General features: G+C 39.0%; 3 protein-coding genes across 4 annotated transcripts in view; 1 reads left to right on the top strand and 2 right to left on the bottom strand.

Moving 5' to 3' along the window:
- Positions 1–1197: 1197 nt before the first annotated feature.
- On the bottom strand, positions 1198–11544 carry LOC132152887 (cyclin-T2-like). Of its 2 annotated transcripts, XM_059561828.1 has the most exons (10): positions 11362–11538; positions 8693–8774; positions 7757–7885; positions 6347–6407; positions 5760–5822; positions 5496–5541; positions 3034–3197; positions 2860–2930; positions 1704–2772; positions 1198–1611 (listed from the first exon to the last, which is right to left on the bottom strand). In XM_059561828.1, exons 1-10 carry the CDS (start codon positions 11517–11519, stop codon positions 1544–1546), a joined length of 1911 nt encoding a protein of 636 aa, XP_059417811.1. In that variant the 5' UTR covers positions 11520–11538; the 3' UTR covers positions 1198–1543. The 2 variants fall into 2 exon arrangements, 1 of the variants encoding a protein (XP_059417811.1); XR_009436594.1 differs by lacking the exons at positions 1198–1611; positions 1704–2772; positions 2860–2930 and having other exon boundaries at positions 3064–3197; positions 5124–5541; positions 11362–11544.
- Positions 11545–11941: 397 nt separating this feature from the next.
- On the bottom strand, positions 11942–16107 carry acmsd (aminocarboxymuconate semialdehyde decarboxylase). Its single transcript, XM_059561864.1, has 10 exons — positions 15969–16107; positions 15351–15395; positions 14146–14242; positions 13900–13949; positions 13451–13687; positions 13212–13305; positions 12946–13041; positions 12623–12795; positions 12327–12425; positions 11942–12218 (listed from the first exon to the last, which is right to left on the bottom strand). Exons 1-10 carry the CDS (start codon positions 16023–16025, stop codon positions 12156–12158), a joined length of 1011 nt encoding a protein of 336 aa, XP_059417847.1. The 5' UTR covers positions 16026–16107; the 3' UTR covers positions 11942–12155.
- A 1360-nt stretch (positions 16108–17467) lies between these two features.
- Positions 17468–19977, top strand: part of LOC132152898 (transmembrane protein 163a) — a 28139-nt gene continuing 25629 nt past the window's right edge. Inside the window, exon 1 of the mRNA XM_059561868.1 lies at positions 17468–17824. Coding sequence (XP_059417851.1) covers positions 17635–17824 — 190 coding nt within the window. The 5' untranslated portion in view covers positions 17468–17634. The remainder of the gene's footprint in view (positions 17825–19977) is intronic.

A 19977-nucleotide genomic window follows, 5' to 3' on the forward strand; every position in this document is an offset into this window, starting at 1 on the left:
TCATCACAGCCAAGCCTACAGTAGGCCAATGAACTGAAAACTCGATTCACCAAATCAAAAGGTGACTTTTAAAAACCATGATACAAAGCTAACTGACATTGTGACCCAACATAATTTAACATGGGAAAAAAAATCTAATAAAATAAAAGTGAAGATCTTTAAATCGTTATTTGACAAATGTGCCAATAAGTTCTTAACACAATAAATGATCACATGAAGACTGAGGTTAAGGTAGTGGAAACCATGGAATTTATTATTAAATCTAAATAAAACTGGCAAAAGACAAAAAAATATAATAAAAATAAGTGCCAGGGTTTGCACTTGCCTAATCCAACTGCTATTCAGTGATCCAAAGTAAAATCATGGTGTGTACAATGCTGGCCTTATTTTCCAATAGCTTCACACTAAAAAAGAATAAAAATCAAATGATCAAAACCATTCATCCATGTTCAGAAATAATGTTAAGAGCCTGTGAAAGCCCAGATCTATTTGGGTCAGCACTGTGATAATGAAATCAATCTTCTTTTACCCACCTATATTTCTGGTCGTTTTTTACTGACTTGCACAAATAGGCTACTGCTTCAAGCCATGAAATATATAAAATGCACTTCACAGCGTTATGTAAACTTCATAGAACTATACTTTATGAGGTACAACCCTTGGCATCCAGCTTAAGTTCATCTTGCAGGACAAAAAAGGTACAAATTGCATGGCCTCTGACAACATGCCAGGTAACTGGCAGGGTGTGGATTGCCTGCTAGTTCACCCTCTCCTGACAGCAACATGGAACACCAGTTCTAGAGCATAATACTGGAAGGCTGCGCTAGAGATGCCAATGATAGATTCTAACACTGAGTCACAAAATCCCCCCCTACCCCCATATTGAGATATATATATTTTACAAGCAGCTCCAAACCTGAGAAGTTATGGTACAGCTTTTAACATACGATAATGTATGTACATTTTCTTCACAATCTGTAAACAACTATCTTGTCCCTTTCATTATAAACATGCAGCTCATTTAGAAGGTATCAGATGAGGGGAAAGGAAACAAAGAAACATTCAAGGAACTATGGAACTTAAATCTTGATTCTGCATTCTTTCTACTAACTTTGTTTAACAAATGAGAGGAGCGTCAGTCATTTTAAAGAGTGCTTTCAGTCCAACAAATTTTCATTGTTGCAAAAATGTTTAGCATGAAAAGGTTTTTTTTCCCACTATATTGGCCCTGACATTCCTATACTGGCTCACGCATACATATAGATTGCTAGTGAAGGAATACTGAGGAAAGCAGCATTTATACAGAGATGGCGAGACTGAACCGAACTGCCAGAAGATCGGGAAGCATTTTTATTTTCTTTCTCTTAATGTTCACATTCCTGTTTTTTCCTCTTCCTAAACATGAAATATATGCTTGATTTTTTATATTTTATCCTCTTTCCTATCAGTTCAGGAGTCCATTCCTTGGGCACTTAATAGCGAATCAAGCATGTCAAAAGTATCTTAGTAGATGATGTTTTGGCCATTAGATAGGCTGGCGCCCTCAGGGCCATGGCTCTCCACTGGTTTCCTGTCCAGTTTCACTAGGGTGCTGAGATGTCCGTAGCCCACCTGGTATGTGACAGGGGGAGGGGGAAGGGAAGGTTAAAAACAGAGCTGTGAGACGACACACTGCTGAACAGAGGAACAATTAGAGGAACTACCTGCACCGCCTTTGGAGCTTTTATTCTTTTTGGGGTGGTGATTGTGGCTGGCGTCGGGGTTCACCCGCTTGCGTGAGTAACTGGAAGCAGAGCTTGTGCCATCACCACTGGAACCTACTGGGCTCCGAAGGGCCGAACCAGATGCGGGTACCTCAAGGTTGCTCCGGCCATTGCCGCTATGCGTGTGAGTGTGTGAGTGGCTGTGTTTGTGATGGTGACGATGGGCTGAGTGGTCTCTGTGTTTCTCCTTGCTCACAAGCGGGCTGGAATGTTTGCTCTTTGCAGCACCCTCAACTGAGGAGCTGTGTCGTTCAGAGGACACCTTTATTTTCATTTTTAGCTCCTCCTTACTTGATCCGTCCTTTTCGCTCTGGGAGGGGACCGGAAGACGCAGTTTTAAAGAGCTCCCTTTCTCGCGTTTGTCCTGCCCAGAGATGGGCAGCTTCATCTTCAGGGGAGAGGCAGTGGTGGCTCCTGCTCCCTGCTGCCCGTGAGACAGTTGGGGAAGGTGTTTCCGGTGATCTATCGGTGTTGGAGCGCCATAGACCTCCGTCTCCACGTTCTGCTGCTCTTGCCTGCGTTTCTGCACTGCCAGCTCAGCAGCTTGTTTCTCCCTGTACTTGTCCAGAGACATCTTCTGTGTGGGTGCTGCAGGTGGTGGATAGGTCGAGGCCTGGTGCTTCGCCCCGCCGCTAGCCTTATGTTCGTGTTTGGCAGAGTTGAACTCTGCACATTTGTCAGGCCGGTGTGGATGCATAGAACTGTGTGGGGGAAATTGTTTGAAGGAACACTGGTCTGAGTGTACTTGGTCCTGAGGCCAGTCACTGGGGGCAGTGTAAGTGTATGAAGTTCCCTGCATGTTGGCAACGGAATCAAGAGAAAGACTGCTGTTTGAGTTGCTTGGCAGGGTCACTGGGAAAGACGTAGAGGCTTTGGAGAATGCTGTATTTGTAGAAACCCCAGGAAGGGCATCCATCAAGGACATGTCCTGGGTTAATGAAGATCCTGCTAAAGAGCTGCTGTCTGAGGCCTGACCATCTGATTTGGGCTTCTTAGCAGCTTGCGTAGCCTAGAAATAAACACAGCATTATGTGTTATCCAAATTAAACAATCTAAAGACACCAAAATGCATGACTCATCTAGTTTAATAACTTACCCTCCAGTTATGAATTCTCTTCAACCTGCTGGGTGTCTTCTCTAATGTCTGCAGAAACTCATGGGTCAGTTCTACAACAAAATTTGAATGAACATAAATTACGGGTGAGTTACACAACAAATAGGGCAAAATGAGCCAAATGATATATGTTCATTTAAGGGAATGCTCATTTACCATCAAGAAGTTCAAGTGTAACTGAGCTGTCCACATACTCCCACCAGTGCTTTCCATCGGGGGAAACAGGGATCTCCCAGTTGGACCTCTTGCAGGTCCGGTGAATGCAGGCGCAGGCGATAACTGTGGGCTTGTACTGCAAGCAGAATGTGGTGAGGCGCAGACTGCAAGAGCAGCATGAGGAGGAAGAAAAAAAGACAACAAAGAAAGCACAAAACGATCAGTCACTGAGCGGACAGAAGGCAGTGTTAAGCATCTAGAGAAAATTAAGGAAGCATTGAAGCCACTAAGATATTCCCCAATTGTGAGTAACACTTCCAAAATGTACCTGCACAGTTCATAATCTCCTTGATTTAGCACCATGCAATTAAGGTAGACCGTATTTTACAAAGGGTAAAAACTGAATGGCAAAAGACAACATGAGAAGGGATGAGTCAATCAAAAATTTGAAAAAGTCAGAAAAAAAGAAATTCAAGCAGAACTTCCTAAACTTGTTATCCATATAAACATAAACAGATCAGCTTAAGAGGAAATGGTCAGCTGAAATGCAGTCAGCCAATTCTGATCAGCAGCTGATCAATTTTATAACCTTTACATTTGAAGTTTAGAATTGCAGTAGAAAGTAAATAAATTCTATAAAATTACTTTTACATTGTGGAATAAAATCTGTGCAAGCGAAAAAATAATGGATTAGTTACTCATAATCAAGGGTAAACTTGACCCTATTGACATAATACTGTACATTCAATAACAGGTGTAAAAGCCTGCAGTCAACAGAATTAAAGGGAACAGTAAAGCAAACAAACATATGGTTACCATCCGTATTTACCACATTGCAAGCCCATGTTATGAAAAACAAAGCAGGGCTGACTGTTAGGCCTCATCAAGTGCGTATTCTTCAATCTTTGTAAAATTGCCTACATCTCTAAAAACAATTTTAGTATTTTGATGTGGAAGGTAGTTACTTGTTTTGCTAGGAAAAAAGGAAATAAAAGGAAATGCATCTAAACTGCATCAGTAATCTCCGAAGTAGCCATGAGAAATCAAAGATTCCTCTACCAAAATGCTAACAATCTTTTAGTGAGCTTTTAACAGTCTTACATTGAACAAAGTAGTGTTTTACTGACATTCGAGACAAATAACAATAAACTGAAGCCTCAGTCAAAGCTGGATGGTAACCCTGTGCTACAGAACAGAATCAATGTTTGGACATGGGGTAAGAGGAGCCTTTAAATCCTAATGGAACAAACAAATGATGACTGCAAGATTCATTAATTGCATTAAAGGTGATGGCTATAAAAGACCTAAAAAAACAGCCTCTACTTTTATTCAAAAAAAAAAAAAAAAAAAAAAAAGCAAGGAAAATACACAAGGGAATAAAAATTAGAAGATCATACATCGTCGGACACATTGGCCATACAAAACTGTGCTTTATCAATCAAGTTTTGTAATTCAGTTACAAAACCTGAAAAAGTCCACATTCTCTGGGTAACATGCTCTTAAGAAAGACAACAAAAAAAAACAATCCTCAATGGTCACATTATATGCAGACCATGTGCCACTCTAGTCCCATGTTCAGACATTGCATACAATGCTGCAGTATTCTTATGCAAACAAGGGGCCAAACACCAATGACAGGTAACCTGATTTAAGAATAATTAAGACAATAACTACACAATGAGGGAGAACAAACACAGAAAAAAAATCCTCTATTTGATTAAATTACAATGATGACTGCACCCTTTAAGGACCTTTTGTTACACACCTGATACTAACAATTTTTCAGGATTATAATGGGTATAAAAATACATAGCCAAATGAAACAACTATTTCAATAAAAAAACAGGTCCTTAATGGGTTTATTTGCATTAAAACAAAGGCATTTTACAATGAAAGCATGGCAGATGTCTGTATCTCAAAATCAAGTCAGGCAGTCAATGACAAAAAATAAAAAATGAAAATAAAAGCTACAACAACAAAAAAAAAAGTACTTATAAATAGTTTTTAATACGAAAGACCAAAACAAAGGTTCAATTGTCACTTTGAGAATAACAAGTCATAGCAAAAAACAAAGGGGTCTGGGTACTTACCGTGAGGACTTCTATGTAATGTTTACATCTGTGTAATCTTTAGCTGCTATTCAGGCTACCAAAGTGTCTTTTTTAGACAAATGCACTTCTGTAACCGAGCAAACGTGAGGTTCAAGAGCACCACTACACTTCACATTGTGCATTCAACCCCTCTGTGCCAACAATGATCCCTCGTACAATACACCGCACTGCAACCGGGGCCGGTGCCACCGAACCCCCTCCCCACCCTGCTCTGAGGGCATGTTTGAGAGATGGGGGGTGTCCCAGTAGCCACCGGTGCAAGGAGGGTGTTGGACACTGGTAGGGTAACCTGCAGTAAAGGAAGCTATAGTGTGCAGTCACAGTGCAACAAATGAGGTTCTTGATAACAACCTGTCGGTAGCCATGACATAGGAAGTCTGTGCCAGATCCCTGCTTGCTGTGAAAGTAAACAAAGAGAGAATGGGAGAATGAGAATGAGTCAAGCTATACAATAGGAATGAGACCCCAGTAACGCTCAATACAGTGAGATTTACCTCTCTAAAAACTGCATGCTTAGCCATAATTCAAAAGCCAATAGTTTGATTCAAAGATTAAGTAAGCACTTTTTTTGTATCTAAAGTTGATTGCAGTAAGCATATGAAGGAAAAGCTATACCTCGCACTAGCTGGGAACATTTCACCACATCAGTGTGTGGATGTTCAATTGTTATTTCAAAGCCTGCAATATAGAGCACATGAATTTCATTCACAGCTGAATCAAACTGCTTTCAACACCTGTGTATAATGAAAGATAATCATGCATTAGTTAGAACAAAGCCTTTAAATGATGCAGAATTATGAGATGATAACCATGTATCATGTGGCAAAATAACATCCCAGATTAACTGAAAATCAATTTGGTTTCTTTGCAACGGTTAAAAAAAAGTGAAATCACTGCTTTCATCCACCACTTAGGGTGTGCAGATCAGTAAAAACGTAATGACTTCAAATGGAAAAAAGAAAGCAGGATCTGCACACACTGTATACTTACTGTATTATTTTTATTATACAAAAAGCACAAATGGATCATCATATGTCTGCACGCTGGGAACAAGGTTTAAAATCACCATTATGGTCATGATTATGTAAGTTTTCAGGCAAATTCTCTGAGTGGAAATGCTTTTTTGATTTTTTTCAGAATTGAACCACTGTCAGCAAGTTGACTATTATTCAGTTGAAAGAAACCTCCTCCCATAGACTTACCTAAAGTCTGCAGCACTATGGTTTCAAGTATCACCAGCTCTTGAGCTTGCTGGAGGTATGCCTGAAGTTCAATAGACAATCATTACATGAGGCTTGTAATGTGTCTTTCTTTATTTTCAACCCATAAACTGAATTATCTGCACCCTTCCAATTACAACGTTAATTGTTTGCCACCAAACACGTTTGATCTTCCTTTAACCACAATTGATTAGGTTTCAATAAAAATATCTTCATTTCTTTGAAGATGAACAAACTTTTGGAACAACATGAGTAAATAATGAAAAAATAGTAAATAAATAAATATATATATATATATATATATATATATATATATATTTATTAGGGGTGTAACGGTACGTATATCTGTACCGGACCGTTTCGGTACAGGGCTTTCGGTACGGTGCACGTGTGTACCGAATGACCAAATTCAATATTGTGTGTACGGAACATAGGTACATTTTCGTGTTTCAAAACAAACATATTAAGTGCCGGAAGTCTCCGCGCGTTCAGCCCAAATCCCGCCCTGCAGCTGATTCTAAGGCCGGATACACACTGGCTGCGTGGCGTGAGCGTGGCGTTTCTGCTGAGTGTCAGTTGCGTGACGGCTGCTTCGCGTTTTCTGTGTCTTTACACACCAGAATCGTGCCTGACGCGGCTCTGGCGCTGCTGCTACTGTAGGTGACATAGAGGGAGACCGCCGACAGACCAGGATCTTGTCTTCACGACAACAATATCTATACTTCATGTTGAGCATAAATATAAAGCCTACTGATAAAGGAAACCGTCAACAGTATTGACGGCAAAATAGACTATGTTTGACAGGCGCAATATGCCAGTGTGTCACCAGCCTAAGGTTTTCAAAAGGCATCACGCGAGTGTGAACATCACTACAACTAGGAAAAAAACGATGCAATTCAAACGCAGCTCCCGTCGGCATTTAAACATACCTTTGCTCTTAATTCCGATCGGTCCAACGCAATAATGAAATCTGAGGAATTGGTAATGCTGCACTGTAATCATAGTTATTTATATTTTTCATAATATTTTTTTATATGATATTGGTTTGAGACTGATAGTATTTTATTTAGTGGAGAACTTTGCAGCAGTATTTTATTTCTTATTCTTTTTTTATTTTAGATATATTTTCTTAAAAAGTATAAAAAAAAAAAAAAGTGTAAACAAATTGTTAAACTATAAAAATAAGTTTATAGTAATAAACAACCTGCAGTTTAATGTTTGCATTTCTTTCCCTTACTGTACCGAAAATGAACCGAACCGTGGCTTTAAAACCGAGGTACGTACCGAACGTACGTACCGAACCGTGATTTTTGGCATAAATTACTCAATGTGATGAAAAGGTTGAGGAAAATGAAGAAGAAAATTAAAACAATAATAATACCCAGGACTCACATTACTCTTTGTATCCAGTGGAGGCTCCTGGGGGTTTAAACAGGCATGAGCTACTTTAATGACATGTTCGAGTTTCCGTGGTTGCTCTTCAACTTTTGCAGCCAGAAATAATGCTGTTGGGGAGATGGTCTAGAGATGAAAGACATTTTTTTACTGTAATGTCAAAAGATGCAAGCCTACTTTAAAAGTTTTTTTTTTAACTCAAAAACTAAAATTCTGTCATAATTTACTCGCTCTTATGTCATTCCAAACCAACAAGTTTTTCATTCATTTTTGAAACACAAGTGAAGATACTTCTAATGAAACCTGAGAGATTTCTTTTAAAATTTATTAAGATCATAAAAAAAACTATATGATTTGAGCAGTTTAGTCTTCTGAAGAGACTGAAGAGAATAAAAATATTTAATTTAGGCTTTTATTCACATAGAAACACTGATCGAAGCACATACATCAGATATGGTAAAAGGAAGCTCGAACATGACTGCCTGACTTGCGAAAACCAATGAGGTTTGTTCTCACGTGTTTTGGGTGAATGGACTTTCAATGGATGGACAGAAATCTCTATAGGTCTCATTAAAAATATGTTCACTCATTTTTCATTCAAAGATAAACGAAAGTCTTAAAAGAGTTTGGAATGACATGAGGGTGAGTAACTGATGACAGAATTGTACATTTTGGTTAAAGTGTCCCTTTAAAACATCAACATCACCAGAACAGATGAAAAATGTTCTCACAGCTGGGTAGACCAGTTATTATCAGGTTCATTGCTGTGGTTAACAGTGTTCTATGATTTATCTATTTCGCCTTCATTTTGGAAACTGTATTACCAGTTTAACTGCATTAACACTCCAGGTGAAACACACAGGCTCATGAATATTCATATGGTTGAAAAGGGTATATGTAATGGATGCAAGCAGTGCAGATGGAAACACTTACATTTCTCTGGAACTTGGAGAAAGTGTGGTACATATAAAATCTGTGCATGTAAACAATGGCAGTATTTATTGTGAGTTGAGAACTGATGTTTACGGTTAAGGAAAATGTAAGATTACATAACTTAAACCATATTACAGTCCTAATTACGTATTCGCGTTCCGTAGTGAGACAATTTACCCGAAATACCGATATATATATACATATTATATAAAAGTTAAAACAATTACATAATTCATATCTTGACAGGGTTTTTAATATTTACGGTAACCGGCGCACGCCGTCAGATACGCGGGAGCTGCGTGCTGTCCATAGACAGTAAAAGAAATGGACACAGCGACCCCATTGGAACTCAATTAAGACAAGTGAAGCCCATGTTTAGCACTTCCGTTACCCAAACTAAGCTTGATGACGTCAGCAACCTGTCTGACAGATGTAAATCTTCTAGTATCTTGCAGAGACGGCGAGCTTGAGCGGGGAGTTCTTTGGCGTGAGTGAGCAGGAGCAAGTATAGAGGGTTTTCACGACGCATCATCAACCCGGAAGTCGGCCATTTTGGAGGCACTGAACGTAAACAGTGCCATTGAACTGAATGGACTCGCAAATTTGGCTGATTATTGCTTCCGAAAAATGGTCAAGTTTTGGTCTGTACTCATTGGTCGCACCGAGAAAAAACATTTCTAGTTCTATAGACTGTCGAAAGTTAAAGAGAAGAGTGCAAAAAACTGATGAAAGATGGCGTTTGAGGTAGAGAGAGGCACAGCATCAGCCACATGTGTAAATGAAGCATTATCTATGGCTACATTTTTGACGTAAAATAGTTAACTATGGGTACATACACACTGTCAATCCGATTATCTTTGTATCCATTTGGAATATTATCTAAAATGATGTCCACGCTGTATTGCAACTGTTTAGGTCCGATTTGTGTGTCCGCGCAGCTCTTTGACAACACGGCAATGATGTTGCGTTGATGGAGGGGTATTGCATTTGCAATATAAATGTTTTCTTATTTAAATTTGACGCGTCTTTGCATTGACTTAACATTGAAATCACTCGCGCCTGACGCGCTATTCGCGTCCGGTCTGAACGCACCTTTCAGTGCGTGTCCTGTCCACTACAGCGGCAAAAAGTCCGCTCAGTGCGCATGGCATCGCTGTAACGTCTCCGCTTTGGGGTGTGTCTGTTGCGAGTGTGTTTAATCTAAGTTTTTTTTTCAACACACGGACAGTGGTTAAGGCGGCTCTGGCCGCGCTGGACTAAGTTACTGCGTCTCGAGCTGCAGAACTGTAGGAGGCTGGTAAGTTACTGTTTTCACAACTCTTTTTCCGCGCCGGTTTCAAAATACTTTTCAAAAATAATAATTTTCTGCTCGTCCGGCACTTTGCAACAACACAGCCTTGTTTCGGCAGCGACTTTCAGCATGTTTCCCTATAACAATGTCTGATGTTTACATTTTACGTGGCGTGAGAAAGTCACATAAACCACGCGAAAGAGCGTTCAGACTGGTGGATTTCCTGATATGTGATTTGAATAGGATATTAAACCACATATGGATGTATAGCTTGAAACGGATTTCATGTGCTTTTTTTTGGACTGACAATCTGAACGTAAGTTAGTCAATGTCGGGATATGAAATAAAAGTAAGGACTAGTTAGAGAAGCTAGCTCGTTCAGATCTTTACCACATATTACCTTAAGTTTGTCAAAATGTTGAGCTCTTTCCTGCTTTAAGTCCTTCTCTATATGATTTTGCAGCTTCCATGTGTTGTTCCCGTGGTTTAGACATCAGAAATTAGTGTAACAATGTGTTCAGTAGTACATAAACAGTGCAATCCATGCCATTGTTTACATCCGAGTACCTCCAATATGGCCGCGCATCCGGGTAACTGACCAAATCGTGACGTAGGTGAAAACCCTCTATTCTGATTAATTATTTTGTATAGTATTTTAAAATGTAACGCCAGTACGCCATATTAAGTTAATTGCCTGCGAGCTTCTCCTCCTGTCTGTACGGTAATGCGACAGAGAGTCGAGTGGTTATGACGCAATCGTTAGCCTATTTTTACAAAAACTGTTTCTACGGGGCCATAATGTAACATAGAAGGTAATGGAGCCCTTCATACATTGTCGTGTATCTTTAGAAATAAATAATGGACAAACGGAATCTTTAAACGCATCAGATGTAAAGTTATTCGCTGTCAAAGTGACGCCAAAATGAATGGGAGTCAATGGGAATGCTAACGCAAGTGAAGTTCTGCTACAAGATCGCGGCATGTGGCCGACTTCAACTCCCGGTCGACTTCCTTGCCGCCTGGTGCTGTCACACACGCCCGAGTGACTTCAACATACACAACATAAAACCATGGCACATCCAGCTCATTATTATGTTATATATATATATAGACAGACTAGCTAGATAGCTCGTACATATACCAATTGCACGTTAATCATTTGTAGAACATTAACATTAATCAGCAAGCGCCTGTGCGAGACATGTGCGCGCTGCTAACATGCGGGGGTTTAATTGACAACCTCAAATAATTTCAGCCGAGTTCACAGTTCTTACAGATATTAGTGGTACGCAAAAGTTATAGAAATTGTGAAGGCAACACAAACAATCACAGAGAGACAGAAACGGGCCTGTTGTTGATAGGTGCGTCTAAAGGATACACATATAGTCTCTGGCCCATGTCCTGAATAAGATTCGCGGCTTGCTGTCGATACAACAGCTCTTTGTCTGGCTCCACTCCGCTGCGGCGGGACGGGGTGTTTTCGAGCTGTTCCCGGGTAAAAAACCATTTGGACGATGATCCCCGGCACTCCGCCATTACCGTCCAGCAGATGAACAGAGAACGAGCGTCACGCAGTTTCACATACGTCACGCACGTGCGGAGCCACGTTCTTGACGTACGTCCTACAATATGGTTCTGCTGGGAACTGTAGTTTAATTTCGCTCATAGCTTTCCTCGCTTATATTGTTTAGTATGAAGGAGAATTTTAGAATGTTATGCGTGTACAAATACTAGTTGGTTTGAGTAATACTTTAATGTTTTATTGAAATCCTTTTGAGTTAATTATTAAAAGCAAACATCATATTTTTGTATCACCTGGCAGATGTTTATTTGTAGGTGTATGAATAAAATATAGCATATTCTTTGTGGTTTAACAAATTATTTTAATGCCATAATTTATTTTAAACAACTATTTGTAACCATTTAACAAACCTTTTCTTTTTTTAATGGGAAAGAAAACAGAAAACATTTTTTTTTTGAGAACTGTAGATCTGATTGTCTAACACAAGATTCAAAATTAGAATCGGAAAATAAAATGCAAATAGACCGAAGGGTGTCATCCTTAATTGAATATAAATCAATAATAATGATAATAATAAAAAGTACAAATCAAGTAAGGTTTAGTTCTCATGATCCAGTTCTCTGATAACTTGTGACACACTGAGTGATCAGTCACTCAAACTGTTTTCTTGACAGTCCTAAAAATTCCAGAGCATTCCCAGCAAGCAGTTTATCCTAAACAAAAGAGTAAAATGATGATAAGCTGTAAAGTGACGAGCACAGTGTATTTGCAATTTGATGTTTAAAATAAATCCTGTGTTCAGATAGATAGATAGATCTTACCTTTAGCAAACTATCAAACTCATCCATGGATTCAATCAGTGCACCTGGCTCCAGTTCCCCAAGTGGAAATGGGTAATCTGTGCCTAACATCACTTTATCCTGCAAAAATCACAATACCAAAAATTAAAAGGACATATTTGAAAAATCTCAGAGATGTATGTACATTGCTGCACAATTTTTATTACCAGAACAGAAAGGTCCTGCACATGAAACATCTAGATTTGCTATTTCATCACTTAGAGTTCACTTAGGTAGCTCTTTATATATACTTTTGATATACAAATTAAAATAACTACCTTTCCTATTACTTCCATGAGTAACTTCAGTGAAAGTGGATCATGCACTAGAGAATCGGTATAGAAAGATCCTGAGTATTTGCGTGGGTTGATCTGGTTGTCGGTCGCACAAAGATCAGGTCGCACTTTAAAGCCATGCTCAATTCTGCCGATAGTGTATGGGAAAGCACCACCTAGAACCCAAAGTGTGATACCACATCCCTCAAGACAAATCCCCCCACATCCCTCAAAAAAATAATTATATTTCAAGGTTTTCTCTAAAGTTGTATTGCTCTCCACAAAATACTAAATTTATTATCTAAAAATAATATGAATATTTTTACCTCCATGAGCAAAGCAGACTTTAAGTTTGGGAAATCTTTCAAAAATACCTCCAAAAATCATGGAACAAATTGCCATTGTAGTTTCTGCTGGCATACCTGTCAAAAAGTGGAGTCAAACAAAGATTATGACATACTGTACTATACAAATTTTCCAGAGCAAAAAAAATGCAATCAGATGTGTGTGCGTTTTAATTTACTAATCAGAATCTGAAATTAAATATATAAAGCTGTTGGACATCACATGCAAGACACTCAGTCAGACCCACCAACTAACCAGGGCAGCCAGTATTTTGCCATTCTACCATCTGTTTGCATGTCCCATGGATGCACAAATATTGAGCAGTTGAGTTCCTCAGCGGCCTGTAGTAAGAGGCAAAATATTGATAATAATATTTCTGGTTTAAAATGCCTTACAAACTAAGACAAAGCTGAATGACTACTTGACAAAGAGACCAAATACTTTAGTGTGACTGTGGGATGGTTTACTAAAAACAAATGGACTTACAGCATAAACAGGATATAGCTCTGGAGCATTGAGGTCCCATGTGTTTATATGAGAGCCAATTTGCACTCCAGGGAATCCGAGCTGATTCACACACCGTCTCATCTCCTGTACTGCCAGATCAGGGGCCTGCATGGGCAGAGTACCCAGCCCAACGAAACGCTTTGGATATTGCTTCACTGTAGCAGCCAGATCATCATTCAATATCCCACACAGGTCCAGAGTGTCATGGGGTTTGGCCTTTAGAAATGCAGTGGAACATCAAAAAGAATATAGAAGTAAAAGTGGTGAGTGTCTATATATAGCACCGTAAGGTATTAGTACCAGTATACCTTAAGGTCCCTAAAGTGTATATATTAGAACCATTTGACCACCACAATGTAAAACTGTCCCTTTTATTTCTGAGAGTGTATCACTTAAATTCTCATTTTAATTTTCATGTTACACCTTACCCAGTAACTGAACATCACAGGCACAGTGGAAAGAGCCTGTACTGTCACTCCTGAAAAATGAAAACAAATCTCTGTAATAAATATATAACAATGAAATAAAATTGAACTGGTCTGCAGATAATATACAAATAATTTAAATAAGAATTTTAAATGTAAAACTTGTTTATTTATTAGATTAATGAGTATCTGAAAACAAAACCACAAAACATTTTCCTTGAGAAATAGCTACTGATTTACTGTTTTTACCATGTTTGTCCATATCCCGGATCCGAGCCTCCGCATCCCAGCAGTTCTCCTGAATAACTCTGAACAATTTTCCATCCTTCATCATTTTAGCTTCACCCTGGTACACAGAAACCCATGTTTTGTTTTGTTTTTTAAATGAAAAATGCAGCCACATGACAAATTGTGTTTTCAGCCACTTGGTGGCAGTGGAGAGCAAGGTCAAATACATACAGTTACTCGATGGAGTGGACCTTAGATCGAAAGGAGGTGCAAAGTTTTTAGCATGACAAGCACATTTTACATCAGCAATCAATGTTCATCTGCAGTTCAGAGAATATGAATTTAATTTCAGAGTGGTAAATTATGATGAAAATATTTGTTACAATTATCTTTATTGCAGTCATTCAGTCTATCTTCTTGTTTACTTATTATACGGTACATTATGTATTAGGCACAGCTGAAGTCTGTGTGGGTGTGTTTATATATGCAGCAGCCCTATCGTTGTGCTCAAGGTGAACATTTCAGTCTGATATTTTACTGAAGCTAAACCCCATGTGGAGCTCTACAGCTGCTCAGACAGGGAGTGTAGGGAAGGCCTGCTGTCCTCTTTTTCCACACACACAAGAGCTCCTGAGTATCCTGACGATATTCTCAAGAATGTGTGCTTTCTTAGAAGTCTTGCTCATTTGGTTTGAAAAGAAAAGCAGTGGAGCCTGACGAAGAATTAATGCAAAAAACTGGGCTGCTACAGTGACTCACAGCAAAATGTTTTAATGAGCAGTGTATGTTTGAGTGTTTCTGTTGTAGAGTTCTTCCTGTTGCACCAAAGAACAGAATAAGCTGAGCATCTGAGTAGACCAGAAACCACCTGAGACACCAGCTGAAGCGCAGTACAGAACAATCCAATTACTCTAAAGGACTGCAGGTATAAATGGGCTAGCAGGTGCTTTAGCATCCTCCTGCTCTGAGTGGAGGATCAGATCTGTCTCTGCTGCCCGCTCATTCCTCATGGGGGTCGTAACATACTCTCACACACTCACGCTTTCTCTCTGGAAGAGCTTGTGAGAGATCATGCCAGCTACTGTAGATCTAATGCCAAGCATGCAGAACCCTTTCCGCCCAGCTGGGGTTCTTCCACCATCGTCACACTAAATTGCAGACTCAGCTGATTTTCTCCATGAGCAATGATCAGGTGTGTAAAGGGTGTATTAGATTGTTAAACTTACTTTGCAGTGATGGTGGAGCTGAATGAATCCGCCATATCCATATCTCTGTGAAACATAAAGAGAACGCTAAGGTGAATTTTAAGATGTAATTTTACATTATAATATTACACTTTTACTATGGCAATATAAATAAATACATTTATATACTTTAATGTTAAACAAACTTATTTTATTTGCATGCTAAGACACAAGAAATGATTGATAGAGTCTTCCACAGCTCGCTCAGATAAGCAAGCAATAAAGGTCAGGATTGGTGATCAAACCCTTTCATTAATGTTTAACAGATGTACACATTTTAAGAGTAAACCTGAAGTATAGTGTCTTGTTGAACACTTTTAGCACTGAAAAGTGCATTTTTGGTTTAGCTGTTAACATCTACATCTGATAATCTAAAATTGGACACGCAGATATTTTCTGTATATTAAATGCTGGGGAAAAGAGTACAAATGTACAGATGACCAAAATACATCAAAATCCAATTTCCTAGCCTGTTTATAGAAGCAAGGCAATGTCCAAGTGAAACAATGTAAAAATGCTGACAAATATGAACCAGGTAATCTTGGGGTACCTATGATGACACATTATTTAAAGAAAACTTTCAAACCTTAAGCAACCTACCTGTTTCAGGTCGGGCCATTCCTTTGGTAAAATATGATTATGAATATCAATCTTCATGCTGCTGACATTAAGAGCTCAAATAGTTGCCCCGAAGATTTGACAGACTTGTACATGTAATGTTCACCCCTCCTGCAGTTGTTAATGTTCAGCAGTGTGTGAAACAGAAAACAAACATTCCAACCCCGTCCTGTCTTTTGAAATGGCCCAATGAAAACCCCCTGAGAAGAGGCACACCAAGCAGTATTAGCTTTTTTTGTGACTAGTCTGCATGAATTCGTATACATTTTTTATGAATTGACTGAACAAAAGAACGTATTTTTAACTTATGCAATGGCAGACTTTTGGTTAAAACCATTCGTAAAAAATAATAAACGCAAAAATAAGGTCTAAAAATGTATAAGAAGAGACCGCTGCTGGTAATAAATATTTTGATGGGTGTTTCAACGAATTCAGGAAATATCTGCCTTGTCGCCTCTATTTACTTCACATCCTGCACAACAGTGTCCTCTAGCGGTTACTGCAGGCAGGGCGCCAGGCGCTACAGGCAGGAATCTTAAAATATGTAAACTAAAAATAGAGATAAATCAGTTAACGTAACAGAAAAATTTTACTTTTAAGAAAACGGTTTAATTAAAATTTATTTAGTCTATGCACATCTCTTTTCGTTTGAGAAAGAGAGAGAGAGAGAGAGAGAGAGAGAGAGCATAAGGGGCATCATTAATTGGGCTGGTTCAATTCTTAGTCAAAAAAATAATAAAATCAAAAATTTTCGTAAGACCGACCCTCGTAGGCTATGCGTAGATAAACCTGCGCGCAGCCGTGAATTTCAGTTTGCTTTATCTCTATATAGAAAGAAGTAATAAGCTGGTGAAATGGGTTTACTTGTAGAAATAACAAGTTATGTTATGTGCGATAATGATGGAACGCCAAAAATCTCTCGAACCATGCTGCTGATCTCTCGGAGCGGGTTTCTTGAGGAAATGGAAACCCCGGACAGGATCATGAGCCAAAAAGATTTCAGAAAGGTTTTTAGCAGGGGATGAAAACGTACCGTGGCTTAATTCGTTATATTTGATTGTTTTGGAGTTTAATCAATAGCCAATAAGCGCGGCCACTTTAATGAAATTTCAATTTCGGGCAAAAAAAGGCCACTTTCCATTATCAGTAGTTTAGAGATATGACCCTTCACACAGATACTACTTTCAAAACCAAGCAGCTTTCTTTTGGTTTACTCATATATGCGACCAAACCCATTTTGGGTTAAATTTGTCATCTGACTGAAGGTTGGAGACAGCTATTTGTGAAATGACTTTGACACCTGACAAGATCGTTTCTCAAGGTAACGAGGATCTACTACTACCTAAGATCAGATGATCTGCAAAAGTCAAGATATGTTGAAACTAGAAAGCGACACTATCGACTCATCCCCATGTCAAATTACAGTTTGGTTGGCTGCAGTTCTTGCGCTCGGATTGGAGTTGTTCTTGGTGGGAGGGTGGAGTTGGGTGGGGGTCCGTTGCTGATGCTGGGCAGATTGCGTTTATCTCCGCATCTCTGCTCCGCTATCCTTAATGCTGCCACTGGATGGCTGCGCGTCGCGGTTCGACGTGAGATATCATATATTGAGGGCTTCATCTGATTTCAGAAAAGAAGAAAGCAAACAAACATGACAGATAGTACCACTTCTGATCCATGCCCTGTTCCCAATCCGACTATTGTGGACCCGTCGGCTGTGCGAAACGGACAATGCGCCGTTGCCCAGGATCCGAACCTACCCAAAAGAGGGAGCCAGGACGATCCTTTCAATGTGGACCGGGACCAGGAGATGAAAATCACAGATAGCGTTGAGGGCCAAGGTAAACACACCTCATCTCTTTAACATACAACAGATCTAGCTGTACTTTTCCTATAGTTGTTTCAGAAATGCACTTAAAACACAATGGAATTCTTCAAAGTAATTTATTTGGGGTATGTTGAGAATAAGACTAAAATGCAGGAGAAGGTTGCAGTTCAGTGGCGCACGCAGGCGCTCTAGAAGCTATTAATAATTCAGGTGAGCACAAAACACTCAGTTTGAGTTAAGAAACAGACCAGAGACTAAACAGCCTTTTTTGAGTTGCACATTTTTAGGAGTAGGCTATAATTTAACAAAATACATTTAGATTTTAGATGAATAGATGGATATTGTTTATTATATAAAATATTTTGTCTCAATGGAGCAGCTTCATTTGTTTCATTCAGTTTCGTTACGTCGCTCTCTGTATGTCGCATTGATTCTGCTTCACCACAGAGCGGTGTTTCATGTTTGGAAAAAAAAACCCCCAAAAAGATTGTTTTGTGATTATGCGAAGGTATCACATATTGTTTATATGTTATTATCATAAACATTGTTAATATATAAAGTCAACGTTGTTGTCAGCAGTCTGACTCTGTTTGCGTGTATTCGGAGCGATTTTCTCCAGTCTATTACCATTGCAATAGTGTGTCTATGTGTGTGTGTGTGTGTGTGTGTGTGCATGTTTTTGTGACATATCAGGACACAACTTTGTATAATGACATGGGTATGACACAGGTATTACAAGGAGAGGGTGACTTATGAGGATATAACCCATGTCCCCATTTTTCAAAACGCTTATAAACCATACAGAATTAGTTTTTTTGAGAAAGTAAAAATGCACTAAGTTTCCTTTGAGGGTTAGGGTTAGGTGTAGGGTTGGTGTAGGGCGATATAATATACAGTTTGTACAGTATAAAAACCATTATGCCTATGGGATGTCCCCACTTTTCACAAAAACAAACGTGTGTGTGTGTTTTATTTGAATATGTGGCAATTATTGGACAATCTTTTTCAATTGCAGTCGACTTAGACATTCGTAAGCTCTTATTAACCTGCACATGATTGCAAAACAAGACTCTAACCATTTGGAGGGAACAGATGTTATAGTTTACAATCTGGCCATCTATGATGGTTATGCCCCCACTATAAAAGACCAGAAACTCTGTGTCTGCTAGTACTCAAACTGAATCTCCAGGTGAGCTGTTTAGAGAAGCATCTGATCTCATATCAGCACTTCTGCTCTAGAAGCAGCATTCTCTGCACCTGCTGGATCTGAGTGTGGCTGTATGCTGTAGCACCCTCTTGTGCAATCAGTTTGAGCCGCTGAATAATTCATAAGACCCTTCAGTTCTCCACTGGTGAAATTGTGGGGGTATTAGAATGAGACTAAACTCAAATTAACGATGTAGCAGAAACAGGAGTTTTAGTTAAAAGTAGCAGTCTGTTGTTTACATTCTGAGTGCTTGGATTATTTATTTATTTAGAAAATTCATGATAGTCTACTATTTTGGTATAATGTACTTCAGATAAACCCAACCCTAACTGGCACATAAAATAATACAGTCTGTGGTTAGATATTTTACATAGCTTAAACACTCTTTTCCTAAGCGAGCGGCTTTTAGACAAAATCTACAATACAGACCAAACTTTATCAAAGGTCGGTTTTCTCAAGAATTGCAGTTACTTAACCAGCAGTGTCAGCCAACATAATGGACAGATAGTTTAGAATAAAACTGGCATTGTCGGCCTTCAGTAAATTCTTGGCACATAAAGCAAGCAAGTATAAACTTCAGGCCACCCTGGCCAATTGGCACTGCTGTCTTTGACTTTTAAAGAAAAAAAAACAAAAGGGTAGTTGCAGTTGATTATTAAACAAAATAAAGCATTTTTATATATATATTAATTGAATTTGGACATGCAGCTGCCTTGTCCCAAATAATGCATATGTTTTTAAAGAGAAACATATCCTGTATTTCTAAGTTATATCATTATTGCCAAAGTGGCTTAATTCCACTTACAGCTTTTCCTACAAGTTAAATAAAAGCCAAATCTTTTAGTCTATGTTCTTTAAGCCATTAAGAGGAATGTTTCTCTCACTTTCATGCAAACCCTATTAAGCATGGAAGAAATGCTGGGTCATGTGGATGTCCTGCTTCCACATGATTAGCAGAC

The sequence above is a fragment of the Carassius carassius genome, chromosome 11 (assembly GCF_963082965.1).
Source record: "Carassius carassius chromosome 11, fCarCar2.1, whole genome shotgun sequence".
NCBI classification, from domain to species: domain Eukaryota; kingdom Metazoa; phylum Chordata; class Actinopteri; order Cypriniformes; family Cyprinidae; genus Carassius; species Carassius carassius.

What these genes read in the sequence shown, in the direction of transcription:
- LOC132152887 (XM_059561828.1), bottom strand. Translation starts at nt 11,519, where the DNA reads ATGGCGGAGTGCCGGGGATCATCGTCCAAATGGTTTTTTACCCGGGAA. An exon ending in TATGTCATGGCTACCGACAG is followed by an intron (nt 3,198 to 5,495) that starts GTTGTTATCAAG and finishes CTGCTCTTGCAG; the next exon opens with TCTGCGCCTCACCACATTCT. An exon ending in TACACTTGAACTTCTTGATG is followed by an intron (nt 2,931 to 3,033) that starts GTAAATGAGCAT and finishes ATTTTGTTGTAG; the next exon opens with AACTGACCCATGAGTTTCTG.
- acmsd (XM_059561864.1), bottom strand. Translation starts at nt 16,025, where the DNA reads ATGAAGATTGATATTCATAATCATATTTTACCAAAGGAATGGCCCGAC. An exon ending in AATGGCCCGACCTGAAACAG is followed by an intron (nt 15,396 to 15,968) that starts GTAGGTTGCTTA and finishes TATGTTTCACAG; the next exon opens with AGATATGGATATGGCGGATT. An exon ending in TCATGGAAGTAATAGGAAAG is followed by an intron (nt 12,426 to 12,622) that starts GTAGTTATTTTA and finishes TGATTTTTGCAG; the next exon opens with GATAAAGTGATGTTAGGCAC.